Source organism: Cololabis saira, chromosome 20 (genome assembly GCF_033807715.1).
Source record: "Cololabis saira isolate AMF1-May2022 chromosome 20, fColSai1.1, whole genome shotgun sequence".
Lineage (NCBI taxonomy): Eukaryota > Metazoa > Chordata > Actinopteri > Beloniformes > Belonidae > Cololabis > Cololabis saira.
This window is the reverse complement of record NC_084606.1, coordinates 35006486-35021649: the sequence shown is the minus strand read 5'-3', so window position 1 is coordinate 35021649 and position 15164 is coordinate 35006486. Positions and strand designations below refer to the sequence as shown.

The window sequence follows — 15164 nt, the reverse complement described above, 5'->3', positions numbered from 1 at the left end:
GAGTAGGAGCCTTCAGTGTTGTCCATTTTCTGCTTCCTGAAATCTCTACTGGGAATTTGGTGTTTCATAGATTTAAAATATTTAACACCCACTTTTTAACACCTACTGTTATAATGACAGTTAATTAAATCCCCTTCTCTCTTCATGGAATATTCCAGGGAGGAGGATCTAGTTATCAGACTTTCATTAAATATAAATAAGTGTTCGCCACCTGAAGACAATTCTCAGTTCTTGTCCCAAGAAGTAGTTTTGGAACATTATGAAAGACCAGATACAGAATATAAGTCTATCTAATTTAGTCATCAATTCTCAGTGCTGTTTTGTTGTTTTTGTTGTTTTCAGGCCTACACATGGCTTCAGAAAGAGATGGGCCCTGAAACAGACCCTGTGGTAGTCGTTCGGTTTATTGGCTCAAGCCTGCTCTCTACTGACCTACGAACTCTCCTCCAGAGCATCTGTGAACAGATCGCGATAAACTACCGCTGCCTGATTCACTTTTTGCCTAACAAGATTCAGGAGATGAGGGAGCTCTTCATCAACCTCCTAGGGGAATCATCATTCCACAGGCCCTTGGTAATCGTCTTAGACTGCCTGGAGCAGCTCTCAGATGGAGACGAAGCTCGCAAGCTGTGGTGGCTTCCCATACATCTGCCTCGCACAGTTCGCATTGTTGTATCAACGCTGCCCAATAAACATGGAATCTTGCAGAAGCTCCGCCACCTCATCCATGATGACGGATATTACGTGGAGTTAATCCAGAGAGACCGAAAACTTTGCAGCCAAACATTAAAACAGCAATTGCTTGGGGTGAAGCGAAAGGTAACTTCAGGCCAACAAATATATGTCAACGAGGCACTTGCCAAGTGTACATTGCCAATGTTTGTTAATCTCATCTACAGAGAAGTAGTTCATTGGAGGTCTCACAAAGATGTGGATGATAAGTCGCTCTGCTCAACAGTGCATGAGAGCATAGAACAACTTTTCTACTCTGTGGAGAACAAACTGGGCCAACGGTTTGTCTTCAGAGCATTAGGGTATATCACCATGGCCAAGGCTGGGCTAACGGAAGTTGAGTTGGAAGATATCCTGTCTCTTGACAACATTGTTCTTGGCGATGTCATTGTGGCAAATTACCTCAAAAACCCTCTGAGAATCTCCTATGACTTAGTTGCAAAGCTCAGGGAAGAGCTTGAGGGCTATCTGATAGAACGGCAGGTACGGAACGTCACCTTGTTGGTTTGGGCCAACAGGCACCTTCATCTCATAGCCCAGAAGCTGTACCTCAGCAATGAGGAGGATGTGCATCAGATGCACAGCCTCTTGGCTGAGTACTTCCTTGGGGCCTGGTCAGGAGGAAGGAAAAAGATCTTTACTTATGACAACAACCATTTCACTTCCCTGAACATTTCTCATCACAAGAACCCTCATCATCAACAGTCCCATGAAAAAACATCATCTGATAAATACTCCTACGACAGACAGACTCCCGAACAGCCTTGGGTGTTCCAGTGCAACCTTTTGGAGCCTGACATTTTCTTTGTCAATCACAGAAAGATGACAGAGCTCGTGTACCACCTCACCAGGAGTGGGCGAACGGATGATCTGATGTTTGGTGTGATCATGAACTTCAGCTGGCTGTACACAATGATCAAGATTGGACAATTTGAAAAGGCTTTAACAGACATTGACACAGCTTACAGCTACACCCAAGAAAAGGAGCTCAAGTTTCTAGCCACCACTCTTCGTAGTGTCAAAGTAAAAGTTCTAAAAAACCCTGCGTCTCTGTCCGCAGAGCTACAGCAGAGACTATTGCCAGTGGTCACCTCCCTACCTAAGCTTAGACATCTCCTTCTGGAGTGTGACAAAGATGGCCCAAAGTACTGCTCCATTATGCCTCTTCACTCCTCTATGGATGTCACCTACAGTCCAGAAAGACTTCCTCTTTGCTCCAGCTACATGCAGATCGTTGAAATCTTGCCCACTTTAGCACCAAACATTGTCCTTGTAGCATTAGAAGATGGGTCTGTCAGCACCTGGGATGTAGAGAGCAGGCAACTCCTACGACAGATTGACACAGCCAGATCTGTTGTGCTGGGAATCAGGCTAACCTCTGATGAGAAGTACCTGGTTGTTGCCACAACCAAAAATACCCTGCTCATCTATGATAATCACAAATCCTGCCTTTTGTCAGAGGTTGAAATCAAAGGATCAAAGCACAGTGGTGTCAGCGGTGAAGTTGCTTTCATCAATGGTTTTACTCTGTCTACCCATCATGCTTTGGCTTGGCTTGAGGCCAGTAAAGAAGTCAATGTCATTGACCTCTTGTATGGGTGGCCTCTCTACCAGTTCCATTGCTGGTACGAGGTTACTTGTGTCCAGTGCTCACCAGATGGAATGTATGCCTTCTGTGGCCAGTACCTCAACACCACTTCCATCTTTCATCTAGGTAATGGGGACAAGTTGGCCACAGTGACGTCTGAGTTTTCTGGTGGGTTTGTCAAATCCATCCTTGTACTGGACACCCTTAACCAAATGGTGATGATTGACAATGAAGGCAGCTTGTCAGTATGGAGCACCAAAGAGGTAACCAACCCGAAGTTGATGGAGGACTATGATTGTAGAGGGGATGACAGTGAAGTGGTGGGCATTGAGTTATCTGAAGACCAGCGGTCCATTCTTCTTTGCAAGGCAAGGAGTATCGAGGTTCTTGACACAAAAGTTTGGAAGATGGTTGAGAAGTTCAAAGCTAAACGTACTGAACGCTTTGTTGCTGCTGTTCTTTCCAAGAATGGGCAAAGCATTGTGGCCTCCATGGAGAACACCTCCTCCATCTTTGTCTGGAGGAGGGACAGTGGACAGTGCATGGCTAGTCTGATTGAGATCTCAGGAGCTATTGTTAAACTTATCAAATCAGTTCACCACAACCTGCTTCTTTCTGTTGCCAGCAGTGGAGTTCTGTCGGTTTGGGATATTGATATAATCACCGCCATGTCCAACATTGACAAAACAGGCAAGAAGATACAGACCTTGCAGCTCTCTGGTCGAGAGGACTACGTCTTCACCATGGATGGCTCAGAAGCTGTCCATAAGTGGAACTTTAGCACTGGGTTTATTGAGATGGTCTTCAAACACGAGGGCATAGTGGAGAACTGCGTCCTTACCTCCTCAGGGGATCTCATGGTGACTTCAGATGACAAGTCTAGTCAGTACATCTGGCAAATTAACACTGGAGAAAACATCTTCCGCATCAATGGACAGAGAATATCACAGCTGCTAATCACCCACAATGACCAGTTTGTGGTGTCCCTTTGTGAGCAGAATGCCTCCAGAGTCTGGAGGCTTGCAACTGGACACAAAGTGTGCAACATCTTAGTCACTCTCCAAAGTGCACTGATCACCACAGCAAACACTTTCCTGGTGGGAACATCCAAGAACAAACTCCTAGCTGTCAGCCTTTGGTCAGGCAGTGTGTCAAAGAAGTTTGTCTGTGATGACGGCATTAGCATTGTCAACTTCAAGCTCATTCCTGACTGCCCAGACTGTGTGGTCTTCATCACATCCACGGAAACCGTCTTCATCTGGAGTGTGGCAGATGAATCAGTGTGCAGGCGTGTCCAGCTGCCACCCAACTTCCTCAAAAATCTAGAGGAATTTCAGATCTCGCCCAATGGAAAATTAGGAATAGTCTCCAAAGGGGATGAGAATATTAATGTCCTTGATCTTCACAGTGGGAAGCTGAGGCTTGTACATGCTGCAGGCATAATCTGGCGTCAGAAATTATCAAGAGATGGGCGTTACCTTGTGTATGTCTGTTTCCGAAACTGTGATGAGGACGATGATGCAGGTGTAGTGTCCAATCTGATCGTGATGCGCCTTGCTGATGGTAAGAGCATCGGCACATGTTCACTTTACAAGACACCCACCTTCCTGTCTCTCTCCCAGCGAGCACTAAACATCATTATTGGATTTGAGGACGGCAGCATCGGCACATATACAGTTGTGGACCGTGTGGATGCTGCCCTGAAGATAAAGATAGCCACCTCCAACAGCCGACAGATCGTCAACAACGCCTCCCAGAAGGTCCGCCCCAAATGTGGCAACCATTCCTTCAAGAGCATTTCCGACTGCGTCTGGAGGGAGTCAACAGAGGTCTTTTCCAGGGATAGCCCCATCAACGTGTCAGACTCTGGAGAGGGTGAGTCGACAACACCTACAAAAAAGGCAGAACTGCTGCAGTGAAAGATGGAGAACACAGGAGCAAGAGGAGTCCAGCCAGGAGGGTGGAGACAGGTGACAAAGCTTAGAATCTCTGGGGTTGCAGTTGATTCTTGTTTACAGCCATGTGATTCAGCTGCAGATGTCAGCCCTGTGGGTAGTTAGTGGGCCGACCATTTTAACGCTGCACTCAAATATTGTATAACTTACTTTCAACTTATGATACTCCTTATATTACTTTTACACATGAAGACTGTTAAAAATACTGTTTTACAAAAGAAGAAAAATGTAAGCTGTAGGGTATTAGTTTGCCATTATGTGTCCTTTTGCATTTGAAGAACTAAGTTATTATTCAAATGTCTTGGTCAAACATTTTTAAAGCAGTGATCTTATCCATCTTCATTTTTTTATTTACATTGAACACATTAAGACATAATATTGTTATTAAAAACTTAGATTTATGTTTGTAATAACATCAGAGAGTACTGTACAAAAAGGACGAACTATTGACATATGTACATATCTTTTTTGGCTGCTGCAATTTGTGCAACTCCTTAAAAATGTTATGTTGTGCTTAATGCAATCAAAGTGAGTGCCTGGAATTCAAAATGTTCTTTATGTGCAGATTACAAGATTTATGAAAATGCAGGGACTTTGTAAACACACTATACGCACCGTTGCATAATACTTGCATTGAAGTTAAATCTACCGAAATCCAGTCAACATCAGGAGAGATTGATGGCATTGCTTTGTATAATGATAGCTGTAGGAGTTTTTTTTTGGAACAGTTTACGTAAATTTGATGTGAATTTACTGGCGGTTCCATCAGTTTGTGTGCAGTTTGTGTTAAGGGAAACACCACTATTGAGCATACAGTGTAGCATAGCACCATACACATTCACGCCTTAACCAGTGTACTTGCTTTAGGTGTAATGGAGTTACTTCAAATGTTTCAGTATAGAAGGAGAGAGTAAGTTTTGAAGAAAACGTGGCTACATTTAGAAATTTAACCATTAGGTGGAAGCACTTTAGGAGTGGTTTGTGAGAAATTATTTGATTTATTTTGATGAACTGTAGTATAAATTATTGAAAGTGGTTTAGATTTGTCTGTAAAAAAAGAAAATGTCTTACATCAACTGATCGAAACACGCAGGATATCTTTGGAGGCTTACTTGAAATGCTACATTCTCCCCACATTTGCCTGTTTTTAACAAAAAGCAAAGATCCTGTCATCTTTAAAATGGAAAGGTGGAGCCCTTTTGGAAATCAGTAGAATTGAATTATCTGCTCCTGGTCAGGGAAATGATTGGGGACATGATGTCGGAGAATCATTTCAAAGCCTGTAGTTGTATCACCTTTTGTAAAACAGAAGAAAAAAAAAAGAAAAAAAACAGCTTTGCATAAGATATTCAAGATACTGAATGTGCAGGGGAAAAACTAGCTGTAGGGAAAAGAAAATGTATTTGTTTTTGAACGTCTGAGCACAAATTCAAAGAAAATGTTGATTTTATGGAAAACGTTTCAGCATTAATTTTGAATTCCAAGTTCTGTTGCATAGTTTACAAAAGGTGGCAGAGGTTTTGTAGGCCTCAAAGGCACTATCTGTGTCCGAAATTTCACACTAAAGACGCCATGTACTATTCTACCATGGTATGAATATTTTTGCAAGACCATAGCAAAAAGCTAGTCGTATGAAAAGCCCACATTTATGGCTTAGTAATGCAGCATTTAAGCTCTGGACAGTATACTGGTTTAAATTTTCCACAGTGCATGGCAGTGGTGAAGCATGGTAAGTCAGGTCATGCTGATTTAACATACAGTTGTAACATTTCAATTTTCAAGGAGTAACATTCAATCCTTTTGCCACATCGGTGGATGTAGGCTATGTTCACACTGCTATCCCAAGTCTGAATTTAGCAAATCCAGATTTTGTCTATGAATACACTTTTTAACAGTCAAACACTTCATAAAATATTTTTTTTTCTTAATTGGATTCAAATCACATGCAGTTTGTTTTTTTGTTTGTTAGTTTGTTTTTTTTTGTGTGACACAAACGACGACTACATCTACTGTAGTGCTGTACTACTGTTGTGACAGACAGACAGATTAGCTCACAGCTAACCTGCGTAGCTCATACGCTCTGCTGTACTGACACAAGGGTGGAGTCAGCTTCCTTAAATAAAGTATTAGGGTCCTCAAACTCTGGCGCTTTCCTGTAACTTTACATCCATCCTATGCATTTAGATTACCATAGCAACCAGTCAGAAAGATTGGATCATAATCGGATCAGAGACTCTAAGAACAAAGCTGTCTCTGCTGAATCCCAGTTAATTAAAAAGAAAAAAAGGGCCAATGGGCATAATGATCAATAATAATAATGAATTTAACTTGTAACGCACTTTCCATTCAATGAATCTCAAAGTGCTACACTTAGACCATTATTCATTCATACACATTCTCACCGGTGGTGGTAGCTACGTTTGTAGCCACAGCTGCCCTGCAGACTGATGGAGGCGTGGCTGCCATATTGACCAAACGGCCCCTCCGACCACCACCAACATTCAAACACATTCACACGGGGCAAGCTTGGTAAGGTGTCTTGCCCAGGGACACTAAGACAGCAACTGGGACGGAGCGGGATTCGAACCGCCAACCTTCATTGGACAACCCGCTCTACCACTGATCAAGCCTAGACTCTAGCTCAAACACACTTTAGCTCAGTTACCACAAGCTAGCTCATTTATTTAGGCTTAGTTCATGTTAACCTACAATACCCATTAATATTAACTTGTATTCATTCATTCTGCTGCTGCAAGAGGTAGAACAAGCTAAATGCTGTTTCTGGCTGCTTAGCTAAGCTTCAACCACAGCCAAAGCTGAGTTTTAGTCTAGCTTTTAGTTCAGAGCTTATATGTCAGATTCAATAGAAATGCTAATTGCTTAGTAGCTAAAGTGATAACAGTTTAGCATATTAGACTGGAAAAGATACAGCCCTAATCATGCATACATTTGTGGCATTATAAACTTTTACCTAAGGTTTGTTAAAATTTCAACCTACTCTACAGTTGTCACGGATGTGGAAGCCATGGAGACCAAAAAGTTGCCAGACTGAAAATATGTTTATTTTAGCTGCAAAACTGATCAGTTTTACCATGGAGGTCAAAGGAGAATGTTTTAATCTTTGGAGCCAGCCCCTAGTGGTCGGTAGAGGAACTGCATTTTCCACTTCCAGGATAGCGTCACATGAGCGAGCCGGATGTAGACCGGTGGATCGGATCTGCTAAAAACTTGATTTGGCCTGGTAGTGTGAACAAGATGACATGATAATACACTTATCAAATATTTCCAGAAAAACAAATTGCATTGTTTCTTCATTCAAAAGTAGGATAAACAATAGCACACATAGTGAACATGAGGCGCATGGTGTGAAATTTCTGACGTAGTGTCTGACTCGAGGCTTCATCACAGGCTGAAATTAAAATGTGCTGACAATCTCAAAGATATATCCGTGAGGTTGTACCTTTCAGTTGCTGGGGAAGCTTTCTATAAAGCATGTCCGCGGTACCCTTAAATTCACCTTTTTCAAGCTCTGATAAGTGGAATCATCTGACAGGCATGAAATATCAATAGTAATTAATAGTAATAGTAAATAAAAAAAAAACACTTTCACTTCAACGTTTACTATGTAAGGGCTAGTCCATATTATCTTACGTTTACTAGTTTTGAAAGTTGAGACAATGGCCCTTTCGGACTGGGTAACAGCATCAAGCTTTAAATTTATTAATTAGGTCCAAAGTCCCTACTATAGTTTATTTCATTTTATTGACCGTCTCATTTGTTTTTGAGGCTTGTACTGTAATTATATTGTTACCAAACTGTTAAAGTGTTGACTGTGATTATGTTTATGATAGAGAAAATGTGCTATCTTTGCTTAAAAAAAAAAAAATTAATAAATTAAAAAAAAAAAAAGTTTAAAAGAGTCCTCTTATAAAAATATATTGGAATGCCAGTCTAAGAGTATATTTGAATGTGTCATTATGGAAGCCAGTAAACAGTATTATTGTATGTTAAGTAACTTGAATGACTTTTAATAAATTACGTTTGCAACTCATAGTTGACATACTGGTAATGAATGTTTCTATGGTATTGTTTGTATTGTCAGGACTGACTTACCTGTTTAGAGATTTATATTTTCATAAATGTTGTACTTAGATTTTGTTACAGAGTTGTTTAACTGAAAAATCAAAGAGAAAAGAAACTTATGTCTGAAGCAATATGAAACTAGTGTGTATGCATTGTTTGTATGAAACATTTTAATGTAATAAAATGGTTCACTCTTTTGCCTCAACAGTGCTGCTCCTTCCTTCTCACCGCAGTTAGAGGTTGCTCAGTTTTAGGCCACGTTTACACATAGCTGTGTATTTACAAAAACGGATATTTCCCCCTCTACGTTTTGAAAAATATCCTTGTTTACACGAACCCGCATAAATATCTGTTAAGGTGCTATGAGCAGCCAAACCTACAGGGGGCAGTGTAACGAGAAGATAAAGTCATGCTAGCCAATCAGAATCCTGGAAAAAAAACGTCAACAAATGACACGTGTCAAGCCTGAATAATTCAATTCAATTAAATTCAATTTTATTTATATAGCGTCTAATACAACAGATGTTGTCTCTAGACGCTTTCCAGAGATCCAGAACATGAACATGAACATAAACATAAACATAAACCCCCGAGCAATTATTATATAAACAATGGCAGGTAAAAACTCCCCTAGTGGGAGAAAAGCCTTAAGCCAAACAGTGGCAAGGAAAAACTCCCCTTTAGGAGGGAAGAAACCTGGACCAGGACCAGGCTCATAAGGGGGGACCCTCCTGCCGAAGGCCAGACTGGTATGGAGCCAAATCAGGGCCAAAAGTTTTGCTAATTTGAAAATAAAATTTGAACCTGAAAATTTTTTACAGTTTCAATTTTATTTTTTTCAGTATCAGATCTTTTTTTCAGTTTCAAATCTTTTTATTTCAGTTTCAAATCTTTTTTTCAGTTTCAAATCTTTTTTTTTCAGTTTCACGTCTTTTTTTTCAGTTTCACTTCTCTTTTTTTCAGTTTCAAATTTCAAAGTTTCAAATTTTTTTTTCAGGTTCAGACTTTTGGCCCGGATCTGGCGTGGGGGGCGTGGCATCAACTGAGAGGGGCGTGGCATCATGAGTGACAGCAGAACAGAGAAGGCGGGGGACGTTCCTCAGTCATGTTGCCTTCAGGAAACGTAGGTTGCAGAAGTGATCAGTAGAAGTATGATTCAACACTGTATATTCACCATATTCACGTGATTGGCAGTGGAAAAAATTGATATTAGTGCTACCGTACTTGGTAGTATGTTGAAGTGGGAAATGTCAAACTTTAAAGTGTGGCTGTTGAACTGTACAGTCTGGCATAGTTTATTGCTTTTATACTGCGATTGGTGCCAAATACGGTCTAAAACAGCTTTTTAAACAGAAATGTGTCACTAATATCAGTTTTTTCCACTGCCAATCACGTGAATATGGTGTATATACAGTGTTGAATCATACTTCTACTGATCACTTCTGCAACCTACGTTTCCTGAAGGCAACATGACTGAGGAACGTCCCCCGCCTTCTCTGTTCTGCTGTCACTCATGATGCCACGCCCCTCTCAGTTGATGCCACGCCCCCCACGCCAGATCCGGGCCAAAAGTCTGAACCTGAAAAAAAAATTTGAAACTTTGAAATTTGAAACTGAAAAAAAAGATGTGAAACTGAAAAAAAAAGACGTGAAACTGAAAAAAAAAGATTTGAAACTGAAAAAAAGATTTGAAACTGAAATAAAAAGATTTGAAACTGAAAAAAAGATCTGATACTGAAAAAAATAAAATTGAAACTGTAAAAAAAAAATTCAGGTTCAAATTTTTTTTTCAAATTAGCAAAACTTTTGGCCTTGATTTGGCTCCATAGACTGGGGGAGTCAGGGACGTCAGCAGCACACAGCAGGCAGGTGGAAGCAACAGCGGGATGACCAGAGGTGGGGGGGGCGGGGGGGGTGCAGGCAGGCGGAAGCAGCAACCATAGACATATATAAAGGCTAGATGACTCGTCCGCGCTGCTGCCAATGGAGAGCGACGTCGTCACACGGCGGCCATCTTGCCACAGGAGAGCTCGCTCACTTTAACATTGTGTTTAATGGAGCATGTACTGCTTAAACAACCTTAACTTGCTCAATTCTTAACAGATTTTCAAACAGTTTGGTTTGTCATGAACGTCAGAGATGTAGTTATGACACTGCATACTTGTGAATAATTATAAACATTGAAAAACGTACTTTTATATGAAAATAACCAGAAACAGATAGCCATGACATGGTATTTATATTAAATCAATATTTCTATAGTATTCTTAGTAATATTTATAGTTACATTATAACATATACATATTATTACCATATAACATGTATTCATATGACATAACATATTCATATATTATTACATTATGATGTATTTACATCATGACATCACATTACATATATGTGTCTATATATATATATATATATATATATATATATATATATATATATATATATATATACACACCTCTATCCATTAAGTGTAATAAGATTTTTGCATTAAAATGAGACATTTTAACTAGAAATAAGACAAATATTCTTGTTAAGATTTTGAGTTTTTGCAGTGATCCATGTTACTTATCCTGTGAAGGACAGAGTCATATTGATAAGTTCAGAAAAGTGTTTTTTATTGTTGTGTTTTGATGTATTTGATGTAAGCCCAGTGGATATTTAAAGCTTACAGAAGGCTGCATTTAACTGCTGCTATGTCATTCCTGCAGTATTTCTGCAGGTGTTTTGGTCACTGCTATTATTTGTAATATATTATATTATTTGTAATCAGCACAAATTATCTGTCCCCATATGATAAAATCCACCATCCCCCCTGATTTTTTTTTTTTTACAACTTGAGTACTGGTGATCACCCTTGATAACTTGGGCAGGTAACGTTAGTTAGTGGTGATACACAACTATTGTATATGCTGCATGATTAGGTCGTTTTTCGCAACGAAGAGATACAATTTCAACATGTCCAAGCATCCCGAATCATACCCACGTTAATGACGTTTATGATGAACCAATCCGTTTGTAAATCCGTCAAGATTTCAGCAAGTTATGAGTATTTTTGTCTGTACAGACCACTCACCCTCCAACAGCAACAACTATAGCGCACGCATGCGCACCAGAGAGTCTCCTGTGGCAAGATGGCCGCGGGTGAACGACGCTGGAGACTCCGCCGTGAGTCATCTAGCCTTTATATATGTCTATGGCAGCAACAGCAGACATCCACGTAGGCAGGTGGAAGCAGCAACGGGATGACCGGGGATTGGGGGGGGGGGTTGGACACAGGCCAGAACGCAGCTCCCGAGGCTCCGGCCTGCAAACATGCACAAAAGAGAAAAAAGGGGGGCCGGCACAAGAAACTACAGGAACGATGGACAAAAATGATAGCTATGAGATATTTATAATAAATAAAAATGGTAATGGAGAAGAGAGGAAGGGAAGAGGAGAGGAGAAGGGTGAGAGGCACCGCCCAGCGGATCATGTCGGTGCCCCCCTGCAGCATAAGCCTATAGCAGCATATCTACCGCAAAGCTATATTTGAGACTAACTATTATAGTCTTGTTCTATAGCTGCAGCTATGACTACTGACTCTAACACACTAGAGTTTACACTACCTAGAGATTTACCAACACCAGCTAGAGGTTTACTAAACACTAACTATAGGCTTTACTAAACAGAAATGTTTTAAGTTTAGTTTTAAAGGTGGAGGTGGTGTCAGCCTCCTTAACCCAGATTGGAAGTTGGTTCCAAAGTAATGGTGCCTGATAGCAGAACGCCCGCCCTCCAAATCTACATTTAGATACTCTAGGAACTACAAGTAAACCTGCACCCTGGGAGCGGAGAGCTCTGCCAGGAACATAAGGCACTATCAAATCTTGTAAATACTGCGGAGCTAAGCCGTTTTAGGCTTTATATGCAAGTAATAAAATTTTAAATTGAATTCTGAATTTTACAGGTAGCCAATGGAGCGACGCTAACACTGGAGAGACGTGGTCTCTCCTGCTGATTCCTGTCAGCACTCGTGCTGCTGCATTCTGGATCAGCTGGAGCCTATTCAGCAAATTACTTGGACATCCTGCTAACAACACATTACAGTAATCCAGTCTAGAAGATACATTACAAACGCATTAACTAGTTTTTCTGCATCACTCTGCGAGATGATATTCCTAATCTTTGCAATATTACGGAGATGGAAAAACGCTATTTACAAACCTGATTGACATATGGTTTAAATGACAAATCCTGATGGAAAACAACACCAAGGTTTCTCACAGTTGCACTGGAAGCCATCGCAACACCATCTAATCCCTTCCTAAGATGCTCTGGACCAAGAATGATAACCTCTGTTTTATCTGAATTTAGAAGCAAGAAATTTCTGGACAACCAGTCCTTGATGTCCCTAAGACATGCCTGAAGTTTAACCAACGGTTCTATTTCATCCGGCTTCATAGACAAATAGAGCTGCGTATCATCAGCATAGCAATGAAAGTGTATGCCGTGATTCTGGATAATATGGTTCCGTTCGTTTTCGTGTAAACGAACGGCCAAAACGCATGAAAACACCACCGTTTTTGCTACGTGTAAACGGGGCCTTAGTCATGAAAGCGTCTAAAACAAATGAACTCAGATTTAATTGGCCCCAGTCAACCCAGTTCAGAATTATCAGTGGCTCCATGTAACGTTGCAGAGCAGGCGGTGAAACGGGTCGTGCATGTGGGGTTGTTTTTAATTTTTATCATTATTATCCTAACCAGAGCCAGAAAACACAAACAATAGCAACACCCTCAACATACACACACACACACACACACACACACACACACACACACACACACAGATACAGAACAAAGCTGTAAAATGCTTTGATGGGCCAGTAATTGCTCGCCTGTGCTTGATGCTGAAGGCCAGATGAGCGTGGTGAGTATTTCCCCCAACACTGGCGCATGACGGTGTCATTCTAATTAGGTGATGCATGTGCGGTGCACCTGCACGGTGACCCGCTTCAAACACACAAAACCTGCCAAGTGATCAATCCCAGGATCAAGCTGTGATGCACCAATAAAATCCTGTTGCTTTGGGCTACCGTTTTAATTTCCCAGTGGTGTCACTCTAAGCTATTTTGTGTGTGTGTGTGTGTGTATGCGTGTGTGTGTGTGTCTTGTCTCCACGGCAACATCAGGTCCACAGCAGTCACGGCCATGGCCACACCTCTCATTGTAATGATGGTGAGCTCATGTCTGTTGGTTTCCAGTCCTAAGGACAACAAGGGCTTGACTATCGCTAGCACATTCCACCTGCAGCGCCGCACAAGCATATAATTATACCTCTTGTTTGTGGAGCAGGAGGTCTCCACAGGTCACACGCTACGTACAGTACGGCATTATTTACCCAGGCTTAAAATAGCCGCTTTCTTGTCAGCAGTATTAACTCTGTAAGCCAGAACCTTTGTTATAATCATTGCATCTAATTGAAACCTTTATTTTGTGAAATGGAGAAGCCTATTTGCCAGGCATGTGGCTGTTTCTCTGCCTCTATCAGATAAACCAGTCGCTTTAACACTTTAAACAAGAAAACATGTTTTGGTTGTGTTAAAGTTGGATCATTTCACATGGTATTTTTTTCTTTTTATTGTTTGAAATGTTTACGATTACAATCATAAACATTTAAATCTCTATTCTGCACTGAAAAAACTCAAAATCTTAACAAGAATATTTGTCTTATTTCTAGTTAAAATGTCTCATTTTTAGTAAAAAAATCTAGTTACACTTAAAACAAGACTCATCACTGGAAAAAAAAAACAACAATTTTCACCTGTTTCAAGTAGATTTTCACTTGAAATAAGTAGAAAAATCTGCCAGTGGAACAAGATTTTTTTGCTTGTAATAAGAAGATAAATCTTGTCCCACTGGCAGATTTTTCTACTTATTTCAAGTGAAAATTGACTTGAAACAGGTGAAAATTGTCAAATAACAAGTTAGGTGGAAGCACTTTAGGAGTGGTTTGTGAGAAATGATTTGATTTATTTTGATGAACTATAATATATACTGTATTATTGAAAGTGGTTTAGATTTGTCTTTAAAAAAATAAAACGTCTTACATCAACTGACCGAAACATGCAGGATTTCAGCAGCGCAGGCGCCAAAAAGAAGGGACATCCCCAAAACTTCTAAAATGCATAGAAATGTGTTTATTTTATATGAAAAAACAAAATGCTTTGATTTAAAGTTTAAAGTGCTTTAATAGCATTGAACTTGCATGACTGTACAGACAGCCAACCATATAGCAACTAAAATAGCCTCCTATGAAGAAGTCTTTCCCCGACCCTGCACCCCAACCTGGGACTTGCTGATTGGGCCGGAGCTTCGGGAGCTGCGTGGTGGCCTGCAGTCCCCACCCCTGGTCATCCCGCTGCTGCTTCCACCTGCCTGCTGTGCTGTTGCTGTCCCTGACCACCAGTCTGGCCTTCGGCAGGAGGGTCCCCCCTTATGATCCAGGTCCTGGTCCAGGTTTCTTCCCTCCTAAAGGGGAGTTTTTCCTTGCCACTGTTTGGCTTAAGGTTTTTCTCCCACTAGGGGAGTTTTTACCTGCCATTGTTTATGTAATAACTGCTCGGGGGTCATGTTCTGGGTATGGGTCTCTGGAAAGCGTCTAGAGACAACTCTGTTGTATTAGACGCTATATAAATAAAATTGAATTGAATTGAATTGAATTGAATGATACGTATGTCCACATCAGCCCAGACGTATAATATTAGCTACAGGTGAAGAATATAGTGTAAAAGTTAGTTTGTTTCAATAATTCAACTTAAA

The 15164-nt window shown here is 40.7% G+C and overlaps 1 protein-coding gene across 3 annotated transcripts in view; it reads left to right on the top strand.

Annotated features, from left to right (window-relative positions):
• The window catches only part of LOC133420678 (NACHT and WD repeat domain-containing protein 2), a 115531-nt gene extending 107029 nt beyond the window's left edge, over positions 1–8502 (top strand). For all 3 annotated transcript variants that reach the window (XM_061710442.1, XM_061710443.1, XM_061710441.1), the window contains exon 8: positions 343–8502. In XM_061710442.1, coding sequence (XP_061566426.1) covers positions 343–4239 — 3897 coding nt within the window. In that variant the 3' untranslated portion in view covers positions 4240–8502. The remainder of the gene's footprint in view (positions 1–342) is intronic.
• Positions 8503–15164: the final 6662 nt, after the last annotated feature.